Source organism: Castanea sativa, chromosome 7, assembly GCF_040712315.1.
Source record: "Castanea sativa cultivar Marrone di Chiusa Pesio chromosome 7, ASM4071231v1".
NCBI classification, from domain to species: Eukaryota; Viridiplantae; Streptophyta; class Magnoliopsida; order Fagales; family Fagaceae; genus Castanea; species Castanea sativa.
The window spans coordinates 14,720,972-14,741,372 of NC_134019.1; the positions used below are offsets into that span (position 1 = coordinate 14,720,972).

The 20,401-nt window shown below is 34.0% G+C and overlaps 1 protein-coding gene across 1 annotated transcript; it reads right to left on the reverse strand.

The window, feature by feature from the left end:
- Positions 1 to 4,096: 4,096 nt before the first annotated feature.
- On the reverse strand, positions 4,097 to 11,460 carry LOC142643838 (cation/H(+) antiporter 18-like). The gene is made up of 3 exons (XM_075818557.1): positions 11,175 to 11,460; positions 5,687 to 6,688; positions 4,097 to 5,369 (listed from the first exon to the last, which is right to left on the reverse strand). The coding sequence occupies exons 1-3, from the start codon at positions 11,364 to 11,366 to the stop codon at positions 4,137 to 4,139; spliced, it is 2,427 nt and encodes an 808-aa protein (XP_075674672.1). The 5' UTR covers positions 11,367 to 11,460; the 3' UTR covers positions 4,097 to 4,136.
- Between the last annotated feature and the right edge of the window lie 8,941 nt (positions 11,461 to 20,401).

A 20,401-nucleotide genomic window follows, 5' to 3' on the forward strand; every position in this document is an offset into this window, starting at 1 on the left:
CATGTATTCATGGATTGGATGAAAATCAGAACTGAAAATCTGTTTTGTAGAGTTTGTTTAGACCCCTTAAACCACAATTGGAGTAACCTAGTTAACAAGCCAAGTTATTACTTAGTCTAAATTCTAGATCTAGGTTAACACAATCATATAATCATATTAATGCAAAGTGCGGAATATAAAAACACAAAGATATAATGACCCAGGAAAACCAAACCGGTAAAAAACCTGGGGAGGATTTAACATAGCTATCCTCAAGGTAAACCTGAATCCACTATGAAAGAATCGAAGTGTACAATAGCGACTTAGACCACTAACATCCTATTGCTACCCACCAGTAGAACTTACTGACACGACCACGTGCAAGCTCCGAGACCACGGACTCCTTCTTTCTTGGATTCTCTAGCAAGTACAAGCACTCCCGCTTGTGTATCTTTAAGCTCTTATGGCAGCAATTGAATGATCATCAAACTTTCGAAGAAATCTCCTTCTTGATAATCCCAAGCTTGTGTGAAGGCAAGCACCTCTCTGATCTCACAAGAGATTCACACAAACAGCAATATGAGCAACCACAAAAACGTGACTAGGGTTTGCCTTTTATACCTAGGGCAAAACATAAAACCCTACACGTTATATGGGCTTAGGGCTGAGTTGGAAAATCTGCAGAAAAAACAATCTGCACGACTTTCGATCGGTCGAGTCTAATTCTTGATCGATCGAGTCAGGCAGAAATGCACATTAACTTTTGCAGTTAACTCAATTCCAACTTTACATAAATCACATACTTTGAGCAAGTCCAAAACACAACTAGACACTTGTTTTGATCATGGTTTGCCAACAATACATATTAGAGTTCTAATACAGTAGTTCCTAAGTACTTAGAACCTAACATGTTTTTCATAAGTTTCAATAGATAGCTTATTTATCGAGCAGCTGTTAAGCTTCGGGCTGAAACAGCTTTTTAAACCTCAATAGATACTAGCTGTCAAGCTTTAAAATTCAGCACTTCATCACTTGATTCTTAGACAGACTTGCATGGTCTTAACACTTGAACTTGAAACCTTGTTCCTTGAAATATTAAACACATCCTAAATTTACCCAATTACAAATAAAGTACGTTTTGTCATAGGATTAGTCAATTCTATATTAACATATGTTCCTAACATAAATTACATATTTCCTAACACCCTTTCTTACCTTTGACCCATGGCCCACCGTGTTTGTATTGGCTAGGTACAAGTGGGTGGTGCCTGAGTCTTGTGCGTGCTTTACTCCCATGTGAGTCCATGGCTTGTCTTTTGTTCATGCGTTTACCATTGCCTATGGATTTGTCTGGTCTTGTTGCGTGTTCTGTTGCTCGTTTTTTAACCTTTTGTGGTGTGAATGAGTTACTGGGTCTTCATTCTTTGCATTTCGTTTCTTCCCTAGGTTGGGTTTTGCTTAGGTTTCGGCCCTTTCTTCTTCAATTTAGCCCCTGTCTTCTCTTACCTTTAGTTTTGGGTCGGCTGATACTTCTGCCACCACTGTATTGCTTCTGCCAAGTCTCGCTTAATTGTGCTTACTGGGCCTCCTTTGGGCCTGCCGTGTATTGCCCAGTATTTCCGCTGGGTTAGTTCTCATACCATCTTGGGCTTTCTTAGCCCATTATGTTTCTCTAGGCATCCTCGGCTTGCTTCATTCCTTTGGGCATCCTTGGTCCATTCCATTCTTACATTCCCATGGGCTTTTGCTATATATTTCGAGTTTCCCCAGCCTAATTACCATATCCTTTACCTTTTGGGGTTTATGGGCCTTTGCACCAACCCCCTTTTACTAATTCCTTTCTTTGGGCTTCTCCGGCCCATCTTTGCCTACTTTCCACTTCTCATGATTCCCATGGGCTTGCTACTTCCTTCTCTAGGCTCCCCTAGGCCCGTTTGCTTTCTTTGTGACATTTTTTTTTACAATTTTATAGGCCTGTGGACCATTATTCCTGTCATTTGGGTTTAATGGTTTTCCTTACTTTGCTTGCTCTTCTTCCTTCACCCTTTTCAAATTGTTGGGCTTCTTCTTGTTATTGGGCCCTTTTGCCAAAATGGGCATCAACTATGATCAAGGATTTAAAAAGCAATACATAAAGCAAACAAATAAGTTCAATAAACTCAATAATCAAGTCAAACCAAAAGCACAAATATAGATAAGAAAACGGGGGAAAATACGCAAAAATCATGAATATTAGACCCTCTTGATAGAAACAATAAATTTACCATCAGCTGCAATTATAGATCTTGATTGGTACGTTACTAGACAATACTAGTAAAAGATAAAAACTAAAAACTAAAAAACTTCGGCTGATGCCAAACAGATTCTTAGATGAGAACATTAATAAAAAATAATAATAAAAATGATTATTTAAATAAAATGACATGTATAATAGATAAACTGATATATGTGTTTTTGAAAAGTGATTGTGTAAAATACAAAAGTGGGTTTTTAGACTAAAATAGACACAAAAATTTACAAAGACTAATGCGAACGCTTTAAGTTGATCTAATTTGGTTGTTTTTGTTGTTACCTTTTTTCTTTTTTTCTTTTTTTTTCTTTTTTTTTTTAGTTCGAATTTGGTAAGAATGGGGTGTAAAACCCATATTTTACACCATCTAATAAGAGATTGTCACATTAGCATTTTACTTAAATTTCAATACGTCCTACCACACCTAATAACATCTCAATAAACTCTCAATTTGGTTGGATTTATATATGGGTTTTAGAATTGATTAGGTGTAGTTGTGTTTATTTTTAGATATGTAATAAGATGATGTGGCATGTTGAGATTGGAGGAGTAAAACATGGGTTTTACACTACATACTTACAGAATTTTTTTTTTTTTTTAATGTTCGATGTAATCCTATTTTATTATAAATTAGTAGAATTCTTGTGCGGGTTTTAGATATGAATTTATAGAATATATAATTTAGTTTTAAGAAATAATAATGACTAAATGAATTAACATACGGCATATTAATCTCTAACTATCAAATTAATATCAACATTTGTATAAATAGATTTCAGGAATAAAAATAAAAATAACATATACTACAAACCTTTGGATTGCATGTCATGATGTCAATTTAGGGTCTTCAATTATCGTAGAATCCTTAAAATTTCTTATGGCAAACCTTAAAAAAAATAGAAGAAGAAAAACAAAGCTGAGTTAAAAAAATAGAACTATATAGGTCACAACATTTTGATTGCATGTGAATTTAAGAGTCTTCTTTGAATGTGTGGAATCTATTGTAATAAAATCTTCCTTACATTGGGCCACTTATAAGCAAGAAAGAAAATTAAATAAGTTCTTTCATTTCAACTTCAATTTCAATCGCATAAGTTTTATAATTTTAAGGAAAAATAGTGCTTTATAGTGATGGCTCAAGAGAGAAAGAATCAATGAATAAAAAAAATAAAAAACTGATACTAAAAGAATGACGTCATTAATTTTGAGGATTAAGAAAATTTGGGGAATAAAATTTCCAAATATTGGCCGATTTAATACAATATATATATATATATATATTATTGAAATATCGGCTCCACTTTCTTTCGGAACATAGCATGTGCAAGAAGTCATCGTTTTCTCTTTTGAAGTATATATAAAATAATAATCCCAAAATGGTATATTGTTATTAACTAATATAAAAATATTTCATTCCCTTAACCTAACGGTAATGGCCTCTAATTCAAAATTGACTCCCTTGTTTGTAAGAAGTTAAGAACTTCATTTACTATATGTATAATTTTTCAAATCCTACTAAAATCTCTATTTCACCTAGAAAATTAAACTACTACATCCTGGGTTGTAATGGAACCCTTAGAAATTGTGCGTAGGATGCTAGAGAGAGGAGCCTATCTTTTTAGATAATGTCTTCTCAAGCTCCACACTATCTTTGCTTATAAATCTGATTAAGAATACAGTATTAAATATGCCTGGAAAGAGAGAAGGATTTTTTTTCCTCATGGAAAAGGGAAGGATTGTTGAATTAGCCATTTGTTTGTTTCATCATCAAGGTAAAGAGGAGACGGGGGAGTGTTAAACCAGTCCAGACACCTAAATTCGGAAGTACAAACTGAAAATTGTGGACTCCTAAAATTATCAGCAAAAGTTACAAAATAATTTTTTGCTGTACATTATTAGATTCCAAATCTTCTTCAGGCAACACATCTACCCACTTTGAAGCCCCTGAAGTTGAAACTCTCTGGCTATGATACTGTTGCACCACCAAGACTGATGCTGATGTTGAGAAATCAGGAGAAGTCAACAAGCTACCAACTGGTCCCAGTTCGAGGCAATCACTCTTCTCAATCAAAGTAGCAACCTCAGGCATTCTACCAACCAAAAAAAGATCACATCGACTATATTCTAAAATGACTTCAATAGTTTCTGCAGCATTTCTCACAACCCTCTCTTCAAATTTGATTGGGCTGTCCTTTAAAAACCTTTGTTTGAATTTAACAAGAAACTTTTCGTCTCCAGATCCTTCTGAAGTATTGGAGTTTTCACAAACATCAACTTTAATATTAACAACCTCTTGTGCAGTCTCAGGGCTCGCTATGAAGTGAATTACTGTTAAACTAATACCAGGGTGTTCAGCCATTCGAGCCCCATAAGCAAGGGCTTCACGATCATGACTACCCCCAAAGAATAAGACAGTTATGGTTGAACAAACATTGCTTGCAGATACATGGGTGCTTCCACCAAGTCCACGGTCCACCAAGATCCCCACAGAGCATGGTGCATGCTCAAGAACTCTATGGTTGACCTGACGGTAATCATTTCGAGTTACCTCCAATGCACCATCAATCCTCTGTTGCTTGTGGAATGGGAGAATTATTATTGATGCCCGTGTCCTCTCAGCACTTGTGCATATGTCCTCGTGGATGTTATTCATTGGAGATATTGCTGTCATTGGGCGAATGGACACTCGGCTTAGCTGCCTGAAGGCCTCAAAAGCTACAACAATTTGATTGTGGTCTGAATGCCACCCCTTATTCCCAAAGGGCAGCCCATTCTTTCTTGCCTTGTGGACCATCATAATTGCTGATGGCCTCTCACTTAGCTCCATGAGATGCAATGCATATACACAAAGTCCTTCCTTCTTTTCAGTCCCTCGTGAAGCCTCAATGAGATTAATCATTGCAGGAATGTTTGTTGTACTGTGGAAACAGACCAAAATCCGAAGTTGAGCATTTGAATCATTTCTCTCAATTTTTCTATACTTGTAGGCCTTACTGATTCTTTTAGCTGGCTTATATACTGCCATAACTACAGGTGTCGTAATAAAGGTTGTGAAGATAGCCATCAGAACCATGATAGCAAATGTTTGATCATTCAGTACCTGTAATAACAATCATCTATTAAGATCTTGTAGTACATAAAATCTAAATAAGGGTCATCTATTTGGATACTGCTTTTTGCTGAAAATTAAAAACATTGTAGTAAAATAATTTTTAAACGTGTAAATAGTGTCATGAGACCCAGTTAAAAAAAAAATTGTTAAAAAAAGAGGTTTATGGGTCCCGTAAACAGTACACGAGACCCACTAAAAATGCTAAACGTTGAAAACTTTCAGTTTTCAACATTATCCGACCGTGCACTAAATCTAATAGATTGATTTATTACTTTTTTGGTTGGAAGGCAAAAGAGTAAAGTTACCTTTCTATCTTTGCCAATGTTGAGGACGATGAGTTCCACCAAGCCTTTAGTATTCATCAGGAACCCCAAAGCCAGAGCCTCCTGAACAGGCACTTTGCAAAGAAGGGACACAACTACAGTACCAACAATCTTCCCAAAACATGCTGTAACAATGACTAAAACAAGAAGACCCCATGACTGAACTCCTCGAATTGTGGCTATATTGGTTTTCAATCCACTTGAGACAAAGTACAATGGAAGGAAGAGACCAGATACAAGATCCTCAACTTTTTCCATAAGAGCACCTGCAAATGGCCCTTCCTTTGGGACAAGAACTCCAATGACAAATGCACCAAAGAGGGCATGAATTCCAATAGCATCAGTGACAAACCCCGCTGCCAAAACTGCAGCTAAAGTTGCACATACATACAACTCGTCAACTAGCTCACCCTCAGGGCAACGCTGTGCCATCCATTTAAAGATAGGAGGTACAATGATTGACAAACACAGAACAAAACCACCTCCACACAAGAAAACCCATAATGAAACAAGAGGAGAGCGGCCAGTACCAGAGAGGGCAATGGCAAGAGCAAGTAGAATCCATGCTGCCACATCATTGACCGCTGCTGCTGACATGGCCATTCGGCCAACATCAGTGGTTAATAGCTTAAGTTCAGCCAAAATTCGGGCCAAGACAGGGAAGGCAGTAATAGAAAGGGCGACCCCCATGAATACAAGAAATGGGGGTCCATCTACACCTTTGGAAATACTTCCTTTGAGGACAAATGATGTTCCAATTCCTAATGCAAAGGGAAAGCTGATTCCCGCCATGGCTACGCTTAAAGCTTTCTTTCCAGTCCGACGAAGTGACCTGGGGTCTAACTCTAGGCCTACAAGAAATAAAAAGAAGAGCAGACCAAGATTGGCTAAAGTATCCAACACTGTGAGGCTTCTAGATGGAAAAATTGCATTTAGATAGTCCTCATTGCGACCTAGAGCTGATGGGCCAAGTAATATTCCACCCTGCCAACAAAAGATACAGACATTTTAAGCAATTATTGGAAATGATACTGAATCGGTTTAGTTGAAGCTAAGTTACAACTTTAAGCCTTAGAGCAGATATGTTAACTAGAATAGGTATACTTTGACGATGAAAGCTCGGATTTGTGTTAAAAACACAAGAGCTATTTAGACCCCAAATTTTTTTTTAAAAAAATTGCGGCTCGGTTGATTTTACTCTAACTTTAACTAAGTACAAAATAGAGTAAATGCGAGCGAATAAATGATAAAGCTACTCTAAGTCATATTCATCATATCACAGCAGTAAAATGAAAGCTAAAAGAGCAGGGAAGAGAAATGCAAACACAAGATAACACGCCGATGTGTTATCGAAGAGGAAACCGAAGAACTCGGTGAAAAACCTCTCCGCCATCCTCCAGGCGGTAAATCGATCCACTAGACAATAAGTTGGGATACACGAATAGCAAGAGACCCTCCAAACCTAATCTACCCAGTGCACCTAAGCCCTCTAAGACCCTACTCCAACAAGGCTTCTTGGAACCGTATCTTGTCTAGCTTTCCGGATTCCACAATGCGCCCAATTGCATCCACCAAAGCTTGACTTCTTCCAATACTTCCCAACAGTATCAAAACCTCACTTGACACTCAGAATGGGTGTGGTAAGTGTTTGGGCTATCAACCTCTCAAATATATGGATATGGAGAGATAGGAGTTGAGGAAAACCACAATGAATTGTGTAGATAATTATGAGTATGATAATCTCTATCTCTCAAGGGTTGTGGCTAGGGTTTTCTCTCTAAAAAGCACTCCTTTCAATATGTGGGTATATATAGTGTGGATAGAGATAAGGTGTATCAGATATGACAAAATAGCAAAAAAGAATGTTTCGCGGGTGTCTTGTGGGAAGACCTTACCAGCGAGATACTCGCGAAAACCAGCTGTCTCCATCTGTCATAACTCTTCGCATTCCAGTCATGTGATGAGCACATGGCTTCACTTCGCGAGAAGGCTTCTCGCAAGCAACCCGCGAAAACTCCTTTTGCTCTTCAATGATGCCTTGAGTCTTCACACTTTCTCTCTCACACAACCCTTACAAATAAATCCCACATAAAATACAGGGTACATAAGATTGAACATAATTACAATCAAATTTGGCACGGAATTAAAGTGATGAGGGAGACGCAAGAAGATTTTTATTTAATATTATATATGTTTGCAAGTCAATTGTATTTTTATGTTTTAGGTCCTAGTAGTTTATTAGGCGATTAATATTTTAATTTGGAAACAATGTTATTTTCGTAATAAGACAATTAGGGTTTCCTAGCCAATTAGAATTAGGGTTTAGTAATCCTTTATAAGCAACCTATTGTACTTCTTGAGAAGATAGTTGATATTTTTGATGAATGAAAAAATGGTCGTTTGATCTTTCTTTGGTCTGGTGCTGACTTCAGGTCTACCCTAGGTGCTGACTCCTAGTGGTTTCTCCACTTGGTGCTGACTCCAAGCAAGGCCTAGGTGCTGACTCCTAGGTCATATCTCTTTATTTTATTGTTGTTTTAGTTTTGTTCTAATTGTCCTGCGTCAATTTTGGTATTAGAGCAAACATCGATCTATTTGAAGCATCATCGCAGTCACGAACTAGAAAAGTACTTACTACAAAAAAAAAAAAATTCTTTGTTGTCATTATTTTCCACCCATTAGATACCACCACACCACACTACAGTAACCCAGATTTCAAACCACACACAGAATGTACCAAATTCCCAGACCGACCGTGAATCACCAATCCCTCCTTCCTTAAGCTATATCGCCACTATTAACATAAAAAACCCAGCCACTCTAGGACCCCAACCCCACTGCCAGATCCTAATTCCACACTCAAATCACCAACCCTTTTCAACCATGAAGACATAGAAGAAGTCCTATTGCCGCCGACCTGGATTGTCAAATTTTGCCCTTCCTCGCGACGGCAATCCACCTCCATCAATTCCTGCTTGCCACCGTGACTACCACTATACACACTCGCAAGCCCCAATTGCAGCAGCCCACCATGAGCACCATCCATCCCTGCTTTGCGCCGCCATGACCTTCGTTTGCTCATTGTCATTCCGTCGCAAGTACCCCATCGATCAGATCTCAAAGGTAACCCGATAGTCCAATCTGAGTTCTTTCTTCCTCACAGCACTAGAGCCCTGTTTCACTTTCAATACACACTTGTTCTAGCCCATAAAAGAAATACCAACCCAACTTGCCATTTAAAAAAAAAAAATTTGAAAGCCCAAGCTTCACCAGCCCAATTGCCACAAAAAAAATAAAAAAAAAATGGACAGCTTTTAACCAAACCGGTTACCAGCCTTTAAAAAAAATAAAAAAGAAGAAGACTCAACCCATTTTTAACAAGCCCCCAGCCCACCTTTTACAACATCAGTTTTCTTTAACAAAAAAAAAAAAAATACTAGACCCAGCCCACAAAATCCAAACTTGTCAACCAGCCCAGTCCCAACAACTACTTGCCTATTCCAACGAGCTGTCTAGAGAACATCACAGCAACCCAGGATCTTGTTCCAACTTCCAACTATTTGTTGAAGCACTATTTCCGAGAATCATGGTAATACCAGAAGCACCCTATTTTGATGGTTGTAAAACTAATCCATGGGATTTTGTCTATTGGATGAATGGGATGGAGCAATTCTTTGAGCAAGTAAATTGGGCAGATAACAAAAAGATTAGGTATGCAAAGTTGAAGTTAAAAGGTGGAGCACAAAGGTTTTGGAAAAAACTTGAATATTTCCGCTATCTAAACTATGAAGCTACCATTAGTGTGTGGGAAGATATGAAAGAAAATTTTTGTGATGAGTATTTGTCACCATACCTTCGAGCTAAGTATCTACCCCAATCTTAATGTAGTACTTTTCAAGTTGAAGCAAATACGATGAATTCTCATTCCATTTCATGTCCTCAGTGCACTTTTGAACAATTTACCAAGGAATTAAAGGAGTTATCTGAAAAGATCATGAAAAATGTTCAAGACATGATTGCTCAAATGAAGCAAATGAAGACTCAAACTAATTCAATAGGGAAACCAAGGAAAATTGATCACAATGAAATTATTGCTGCCCCCATAGAAGACAACATTAATGATGATATCTCGTGGAGAATCCTCAAGCAACACTAAAGCCTAATGTTGACACAAACGTACATGTCTCGACAAGTGTTGCTTTAACATGCATGCAAGAAAATGAATCTATTGAAGAGTAGCAAGGTGAAGAAATGGTTTCTACAGAGAGTATTATGTTAGAGGGTGCACATGATGTGATATTGGAAGCTAATGAATCTGCTTTTGATCAACCTTCTATGGTGCATGAAGACAAACAGTTTGCTAAAGTGGAGAAAGTGGATAACATAGTGCTTCCAATGGTTCAAGATAAGATTATGTTGATTCCACACATTGATTTTGTTATTCCAGAAGAGTTTGACATGGTGGAATTTAAGGTTTTTCTTTTCCCTGTGCTCCCTAAGGTGATTCCAAACTTGAAACAAGTGTTACTTGTCAGCATCCTGATCCTTCAATGCTTTAAAACTTGAAGTCGAGTTTTCTCCAACCAGAGGAGAATGATGAGGGAGACGCAAGAAGATTTTTATTTAATATTATTTATGTTTGCAAGTCAATTGTATTTTTATGTTTTAGGTCCTAGTAGTTTATTAGGCAATTAACATTTTAATTTGGAAGCAAGGTTATTTTCGTAATAAGGCAATTAGGGTTTCCTAGCCAATTAGAACTAGGGTTTAGTAATCCTTTATAAGCAACCTATTGTACTCCTTGAGGATATAGTTGATATTTTTGATGAATGAAAAAATGGTCGTTTGGTCTTTCTTTGGTCTGGTGCTGACTCCAGGTCTACCCTAGGTGCTGACTCCTAAGTCATATCTTTTTATTTTATTGTTGTTTTAGTTTTGTTCTGATTGTCCTGCGTCATAAAGCCAACACAAAATAGTTGTAAATCACAACTTTACAGATGAGACATATTTGGTTATAATCAAATGCATACAACAACAATTTATTTCATATTGGAATGCAACAAAAACTTTTACCACTGGATTATGCTTCAAGCACTAATAGTTTGTGATGTTCCTAGACCCATGTTCTAAATCCAGTTTTTCTTAAATAACAGATGAAGATATTTGAAGTTGCTGGAGACATAACAAGTACCACGAAGTTCAGGAACTTAAGTTCACTAAGCCCTTATTCCAATATGTATTGGCAATCCCCGTGACTCAAAAACTATGCTTTAAACATAGTATTATTTAGTGCCATCCATAGCTATATAATTTGAGGAAAACTTGGAATAAGTGCATAGTTATGACCTATGATACGTTTCTCAATCCTAATCATTAAGAGTATTTAACCGAACAAAGGCTACAAGTGGTTATCATGTGAAAAATATAAAAACACACCAATATATAGAATAAGAAAAGAAGAGGGACTTACCACAATCTCTGCAATCACCCGAGGCTGTCTTAATGGCCTCAAAAGAAAAGCAAGAATACGTGTAAGTGCAACTACAAGACATATCTGCACGATGGCAAGAGGGAGTGAAAAATGAAGAGGATTATCCCCTTGGAACAACCCATTTGATGTAGCCTTCATGGCTGCCGGACATGCACTAGCATTTGTGGCCATTTTTTACTTTGCAGCTAAATCAAACTATGCAGAGGTTCTCACTTCAGTTCCTGCTTTATGTGACAGTCATATATCAGATTAGCTGTACCTTTTTAAGTCCAATTGATGAAGGCTAAATAATTAATATATACAGGAAAGGAATACAGATGTCCAACACATGTTAACAAAAGAGAAAATTACTGACACCCACACACTTGTCATACAGATTTAAGTCTACATATTTAAGTAATACGGTTGGGAAAGTCTACCAACGCAAAATCTCACACATAGTGACAAATTGTTAGTGGTAGGTAAAAAAATGATATCAGTGATGAGCTCAAATGAGAACTAATAAAAGTTGTCAATTCAACTGGTGTGAAAACAGTTTCCGTTTTTTGTGTATATAGCATTACTCAACATGGTTTGGTGGGTTTGATCAGACTTCCTATAATTTTGCTAAAAGTTTTGGAAATTGGCATTGAGTCAGCAATTTGCACAATTGATGTTCCCTAATGCTTGTAAAAGTGCCTAAGTATCCGACCTAATTCTTAGGTACTCCCGGAACACAGAGAATGGTGTTCCCTTCTCTCACATTCATGGTGGGGTCCGCTCATTAAATTCTTGGTGGGGTCATAGAAAAAAATTGCATGTATTTATATAGAAAATTTTTCATTTTCCAAGTATCCGTTCTTCTTTTTAAACTCATAGAAAAAAAAATTGGCAAAAGTCAATTAATGCTTAGGTATCATGTGAAACCAAGTCCAAAGGGGGCTATAAAATTGCATGTATCTATGTAGATCAAAGACTGTCGTGTAAGAGAAGGCATTTTGTCATCCTCTCAATCATAACATGTGAATAGACAACTGCATCTCACATGTCGTATGATACTCTCACTCATAACATGTGCTGATGTGCATACACAACTTTATCTCACATGTCCATAATTCATATACAGAAACCTGGCTGCTCTAGAAATTTTTTCAGGTCATTAAATTATACAAAACTAGCAAATATCTCGCACAATGGCGGTGCATTTTGATAAATTTTCTAAGAAGTTATTTATGACCCATTCATGAATACTATTATTATTAGTCATAGTTAATCTTTGAAATTTTGTAGTAAAACTAAATTCAAACTAAATACATTGGGAGAAAAAATTTCTCCAATTCATATAACCAATAAATGTCATTAGATCACAATTCACATTATCACCTACAAACTGTTGATTCCTAGGTGTCTTTCTTGTATGATTTATGCTTTATATATAGATTCTATAATGTTAATTTCTACATTTCTTGTGCCACTAAAGTCTCTATATCAACACTTACAATTTTTATGTCAATGAAAGTAGCTTTTATTGATTTCAAAATTGGTATGAGAGATAAAACTAAGGCATATTAACATTTTAATTGAAGAAAAGTTTGATTTTCAAAGATCGTAATTATAATAGAGAGAAAATTGATAGAAGGATATCTTAATCAATTAGCTATAAAAACTGCTAGAATTTTCATGATACAATAATAGAAAAAATAATTTCATAGTGATACAATAATATCACAGTTTAACCTCCAAATTTTAATTGAACTAAAAGCAACCAAAATACCAAAAATACTAGAAATCCTTACCAAATATATGCATCATATGGAACACCAAAAATCTCAATTGGCACATAATATGAAAAAATCAGCCTAAACACATTAGAAGGCTACATCAATAAAAATGTATACATAAAATATAAACAAAATATATATGACAAACTTAATATATTGAAAATTAACATACCTTTCAGAAAGGGAACCAAAGATATTGTGAGAGAAATTATGGAAGTTTAATTTTTAAGTTCAAAGGAAATGGAGATTTATATTGGACAAATGTGAAGACAAATAATCATATTACCCAATTCGTTGAATCTAACTTTTGCGATTTTGCATTGAAGTTAGCTTATGCAGAAAAAATCGAAAACTTTTCTTAATTCGTACTTTTCTCATAACTTTTTAGATCCATTCATATCTTTCCAAAGCATTTAAAGTTATAAATATATACAAATTCTTTGAATTATATTAATACATTGAAATAAATGTATCTGACATAAATGCTAAATTTGAATGAGGTGGAAGCCTAAATGAAAAAAAAAAAAAGTCATACAATGCGCCACTTGGCAAATCCTCATTCTCTCCCGCATGAGGTATCTACTTTTATATTATATATATATATATATATATATATATATATATATATATATATATATATATATATTGATTTATTAAAAAGAAGACCTCATATATTAACCTAAAAAAATACACACAAAAATACGTAAAGTCTTACAATTTTTTTTTACAAGTTTTCCTATTTTAAAATCATTGTATGATAGTCTCATTATGAATACTTCAAGCTACATATATTTCAAAATTTTAGTTCAATAAAATTTTTCTCAAGCTTTTTCTTTTTGTTTGTAAGGGCCTAATATATTTTTAAGAAAACCAAAGTTTAAGGACAAAGTTTGGTTACAAACTTAGTCGTAGTTTAAAGCTACAACTCTAATTAAACAAATTAACATATTTATGTAAAGTTGTAATTTACAACTATATTTTATGTTGGCTTTAATTCCGTATCAAATTTTATTGTAATTCTATTCTATCATTTCCTTGTATTTTTGTGGGATTTAATGTAAGGGCTGTGTGTGAGAGTTTAGTAAAGAATCTGTGAAGATGTGGATTTTGCGACTTGTTCGCAACTAGCTAGCAATTGCTAACCCGCAAAATAGGCCACGTGAAAAGCACATGCTGGAATCTGAAGAGTCCTTGACAAGCTAGATTTTGCAATTCATGCACGACTCAAGCCAAGTTGCGAGTGACCCGCAAAACTCTCTGCCTGAATGTTTTTTGAGTGTGCCTTTTCCCATTCTTTACCAACACTATATAAACCCTCATTACCCACGAAATGTAAGAAGAAGAAGGAGTATTAACAAGAAACTTTTGAGAAAGAAAACCCTAGCCAAACACTTGAGAGTTAGAAACTATTTACCCACAATCCTCTACATCATTTCTCTAGAGTTTCCATTTACTCCACCTCTCCATCTATACATCATTGAAATGTTCTTAGCCCAAACACTTACCTCACCCATTTTGAGTGTTAAGAGAAGTTTTGGTGCCTAAGGGAAGTATTGGAAGAAGCCATTGAGTGGTGGATGCAATCGGGCAGAATTGCGGGATCCCGATAATTGGTAAAGACAAGACTCCAAGAAGTCCATTGGTAGCAGGAGCTTAGAAGGCTCAAGTACATTGGATAGATTAGGCTTGGAAAGTCTTTTTGATATTCATGTATACCAACTTATTCACTAGTGGATCGATTTCAGCTTGGAAGGCCGCGGAGAGATTTTTCACCGAGTACTTTGGTTACTCTTCAATAACACATCTCAGTATTATCTTATGTTTGCATCTCTCTTCCCTACTTTTTAAGTTTTACATTTATCGCTTATTGTACTTGCTTATGGCTTAGAGTAGTGTTCCGGTTTATTATGCTACATTTACTCTTGTTCCGCACTTAGATAAGCATTTAAGCCGTAATTTAAAATTGAGGGTCTAAACAAGCATTAGTGTTTTCACACTAATTGAGCTTTCAACATATTTTAAAAATCTAACAATTGAATTGCATGTTCTTTATTTTTTTAAAACACTTGTCAAATTTGATATAAATCGAATTATTATTCACTATTCCATCCATAATTTTATTTTTTATGTATAATTTTAGACTATAAAAACTCAAAATTTACACATTTGATTAATAACATAGCTATTGATTTTTTATTTTCGATATTCTTGAAATTTTACAAGTATGAACAATATAAGAAAAAAATGTAATTTAATAAAGGCTTGGGGGAACTCTTTGTCCTCAACATTGGCAAAGGAAGAAATTAATCTATTAGATTTATTTGGATTTTATGTACTAGCTACATGATCTTAATAGATGATTGTTATTACAGGTATTGAATGATCAAACATTTACTATCATGGTTCTGATGGCTATCTTCACAACCTTTATTACGACACCTTTAGTTATGGCAGTATATAAGCCAGCTAAAAGAATGAAGAAGGCCTACTACAAGTATAGAAAAATTGAGAGAAATGATTCAAATGTTCAACTTCGGATTTTGGCCTGTTTCCACAGTATACCAGTATACCACAAACATTCCCGCAATGATTAATCTCATTGAGGCCTCACGAGGGACTGAAAAGAAGGAATGACTTTGCGTATATGCATTGCATCCCATGGAGTGAAGTTGAAGCCTCAGTTTACAATTAAGTTTGTTAAATTTTATCTAAAATTTAATTATATTGGGCCTAAAAAAATTTAGGTGGTTACAAATTTTTTTTAAGGGTAAAAACTCATAAATTTTTTAAAATTGAGATATGACAATTACTATTTTTTCCAGCCCTTACTGAATGCCTATTATAATTATGTGAAACTTGCACCTCAAACGTATTGTGAGAAATGAATACATGATAAATAAATTTAACAAGTGATATAATTACCACCGTGCATCCTTAGTGCGGTGGCACTCTACAAATATAAGTGCTTGTGGGATGTGGGGGGCAAGAGCCGGGGTCAAGTCTCCAGTGGGAGTTTCACACATATATACACTTAGATTAAGTTATAGTAGAAATTCTATGGTATAATTACATCTTAGGCTCAGCTATATATCACAAACATGTGGTAGACGAAAGCGCCAAGTGTACAGGAAGGTTTATGATCATGTTGCCACTCTATACTACTATTTAAGGAGTTTTTCCTATTATATACTACTATTTAAGGGGCTTTTCCGATTTGGACTCCTCAAAAATATCACTCTAACTTCTACTAAAACATTGCCTAAAATATAGGACTATTCTGCTATTAATTTTTCAATTGCTTTATCCACTTATAAACTAGAATCTCAAAATAAAAATTATATATATAAAATAAAAACACAATTTTTTTTTTTGCTAAAGAAAATAGGTCTCATCGCACGCGCGAAGCGCATGTGATGAGGCTCATTCTATTAATTTAGCTAATTGCTGAGCCGATATTTCAATTTATCGGTAAAAAGTTTATCATTTTGTAAATTAAATAAGTTTTTGATAAATTGATGTTTTCTTATTTTTTATAATTAATTTCATAAAAAATCATAATTAATATTTTCGACCTACTAAATCAAGCTATGCTTCCTTAATAATTAAAATTTTACAAAAAAAAAAATGCTTACAATTTACGCACTTCAATGGCAATTGAATCTTCAAAATCAAGGAATATGAGGTTTATTTCTATTTGAGGACAATAATTAAAGCAAAAAAAAAAAAAAAAAGGGTTCATAGCCAATAATTTAAATTTTAAAATAGGACAATTATGTAAATTTGCCATGACAAATATATTGTTATCGTTCTTTAAAAAATAATACAAATCCTCTGTTTCACTTTATACTTTACCAATCACAATTTGATATATGGTAATTTTTTTTTTCCATACTTAACTTTGGTTATTTTATAAAATAAAAAAAATAAAAAAGTCAAATGAATATATGATAAGTTGTAATTGGTAGAGTATAAAATGAAATAAAAAAAAGTGTGAGGAAGGATTTGAATATTAATGATAAAGAAAAAATAATTGTAGCAATAATTAATCAGATACAATATGTGACTGTCTTCTTTTAATTTCTGACCATCTTTGTCCAACCAAAATGCATAAAAGTCAAACTATTCAAGTACTAATAAAAATATTGATGATCTTACCATCTTAAAAAAGGTGCAAATTTATGGAATAGATACATTTTCAATGGGTCAATAAATAGCAATAAATACAGTTTATAATGATCTTCTAGTGTGTGTGTATATATATATATATACACACGCGCGTGAGTGGCATTGACTTTTTTCACTTACAAACACATACTACCTCTCTCTTTTTAAAAAGACAAAACAAAACAAAACAAAATAGAGCCTAAGTACAAAAAGAGCTTGACTACACTTGAAACAACTTAAATTTTGACATGAGCTTGGGTTCAACATTGTGTATTGAATCTATTAAGATGCAAATAAGAGTCAAATGCTTCTCACAAATCTACATACCCAATGGGTTTGGTGCAAAATAAGTAATGAACCCAAGCCTTGCCTTTTTTAGGTACTAAATAAGTGAAGGTTCTCGTCTAAAAATACATTATCTATTTTTAGGTTCTATTTAGCAGGAAAGATAAGAAATAAAATATAGAAAACCTTAATAGATGTTCTTAAAACAATTGTTAACAAATCATTTTAAGAAAGTTCTATAGAAAAAAAAAAATTATTAATATTTTGACAGCTTTTTTTATTTTATTTCTCATAAAAGTAGTATCAAAACTTCTTAAAAAATAATGGTTAACCATTACCCTAAAGAAATCTGTTAACATGATCCATAAAATATAAGAACAAAAATAAGTAAGAAGAATCAAAGATTCTTGTTAAGAATCAAAGATTCTTGTTAAGAATCAAACTCGAAGGGCTAGAAAACAAAACAAAGAGTCAAAGACCAATATAACTTAAAATATCTTTTTCCAGTGGTCATCAAAAGCGCAACCACCAGGGCCACCAGCCCACCGCCAATAGGCAAAAAGGTCTGAGCGGCTGTTGAGCGCATCTCCTCCAATAATCCAAAATATCTACAGCTTCTTCTCGACTTTCTAGCAACCATACCAAACAAAGACGTCTCTCCTATAACAAACGGGTATTATATTTTACACACAACCACACAAATACGCCACTTTGCATAAAAATCGTAATTTTTAAGTTGGAAATCGTAATTTCAAGTTAAATTTGTGTGTAAACAGTTGTGTAAGTCACAACATTATAGCTAAAACAAATATTTATCGAAGCGTTTCTACCAAAAAAATATATTTATATTTATCGAAGCAGACCAACCCCAGAATGGAAACTAAAAAATAAATAATAAAATTCAATTGCAAGTTAACTAACGAAACCTAACTAGCGAGCATGTAAATATTGAACTAAAACGTAGTATAATAGTACTGTATTTGAGAAAAGTAGATTCCAGGTGACCTCATTCGTGGAAAGTGAGAAGCTGCTTGGAATTGGCTATCAACTATAGTCTAGAGTCTGCAATTCTTAATATATATATATATATATATATAAAATAAGTGAAACAGAGAGAAACTCCGATTGCAATTTTAAATTAGAATTCTAATTTATATTGTGTCACGTGTTAATGTAAATATGAAATTGGAGTCTAATTTTTCTCCATCTGTTATAATTCCGATGTGCTTCTTTTTTTCTTTTTCTTTTTTTCATATCCGTGTATTTTCAGGTTCACCTCCCTTTTCCACACCGATTCAGGCACCTTAATATACAGCTCCCCTCTTCTTCAATCAATGCTATGGAATTTCAAAAGAATTTCTCGATATCAATGATGCATGTATTTGGGTATTCTGTATCTTATATAAGAAGAGGTTCTCCAGATATTCCGATTGTACTTGTCTTTACAATTTTCATGGTCCTGGTTTATACTCTGCAAAACGAATTCCAACCATTCTTAAGGTTTGATTACTGCTTTCTTTCATCTGCCTATACTGTCGTTCCTTTTTGTGTAAATTTTTTATTGTTTAATTATATAATTTTGTGGTTTTCCTATGATTGATGTTGCATGTTTATTTTCTTTTATTTGCCTATACTTTCTTTTCTTTTTGTCAATAATTTTTATTATTTAATTATAAAATTGTTTTGTTTTCTTGTCATTGATGTTGCATGTTTCTTTTTCTTTTTCATAACACGTTATTAGGTGAAGCAGAGAGAAACTCCAATTGCAATTCTAAATTAGAATTCTAATCTATATTGTGCCACGTGTCAATGTAAATATGAGATTAAAGTCTAATTTTCCTCCATCTGTTGTAATTCTGGTGTGCTTCTTCTTTTTTCTTTTTTTTCCACACCCGTGTATTTTCAGGTTCATCTCCCTTTTCCACACCCACATATTTTCAAGTTCACCTCCCTTTTCCACGCCGATTTAGGCACCTTAATATACAGCTCCCCTCTTCTTCAATCAATGCTATGGAATTTCAAAAGACTCTCTCGGTATCAATGATGCATGTATTTGGGTATTTCTGTATCTTATATAAGAAGAGGTTCTCCAGATATTCCGATTATACTTGTCTTTACAATTTTCATGGTCCTGGTTTATGCTCTGCAAAATGAATTCCAACCATTCTTAAAGTTTGATTACTGCTTTCTTTCATCTGCCTATACTGTTGTTCCTTTTTGTGTAAATTTTTTATTGTTTAATTATATAATTTTGTGGTTTTCCTATGATTGCTGTTGCATGTTTATTTTCTTTCATCTGCCTATATTTTCTTTCCTTTTTGTCAATAATTTTTATTGTTTAATTATAAAATTGTTTTGTTTTCCTATCATTGATGTTGCATGTTTCTTTTCTTTTTCATAACACATTATCAACACGAGTCTTTACCAAATTTCGAAAGGAAGTTGTAATCCTATTATTCTTCAAGCATCAAATATTATTTGTATAGTTTTCTCAACTCACTGTAAATTTTCTTTTAAGGAATTAGTACTTATCCTATTTGTTTGTCTTGACGTTTTATGCTCACAATTTTAGAGATTTTTAATTGATTAAAAAAAAATTTATGAGATTCACATTATTCTATTTTTATATATTGTTATGAGATACACGTTATGACATTCACATTTAATTGATTAAAATATTTTGCTAAAAATGGTTTGTGATAAGCAACTTAATCATAGTTATATGTACCATGTATGAATCAATCTTGAATATATATGTCTATGTAGCATTCTTTCATTAGAATTTTGCATGATAAAAATATTTGTTAAAAAATTACATAATGCTAAGTTTTATTAAACATGAATAAACTAAGTCTTTTAAACATGACTAAACTCATGATTAATAAATAAAGCAAAACCAATAGTATCACTTAAATAATAAAATGCAATATATTTATTCCCATTGTTCTATTAAATTATATCTATTCTCGTGCGGTAACATGGGTTACGTACTAGTTG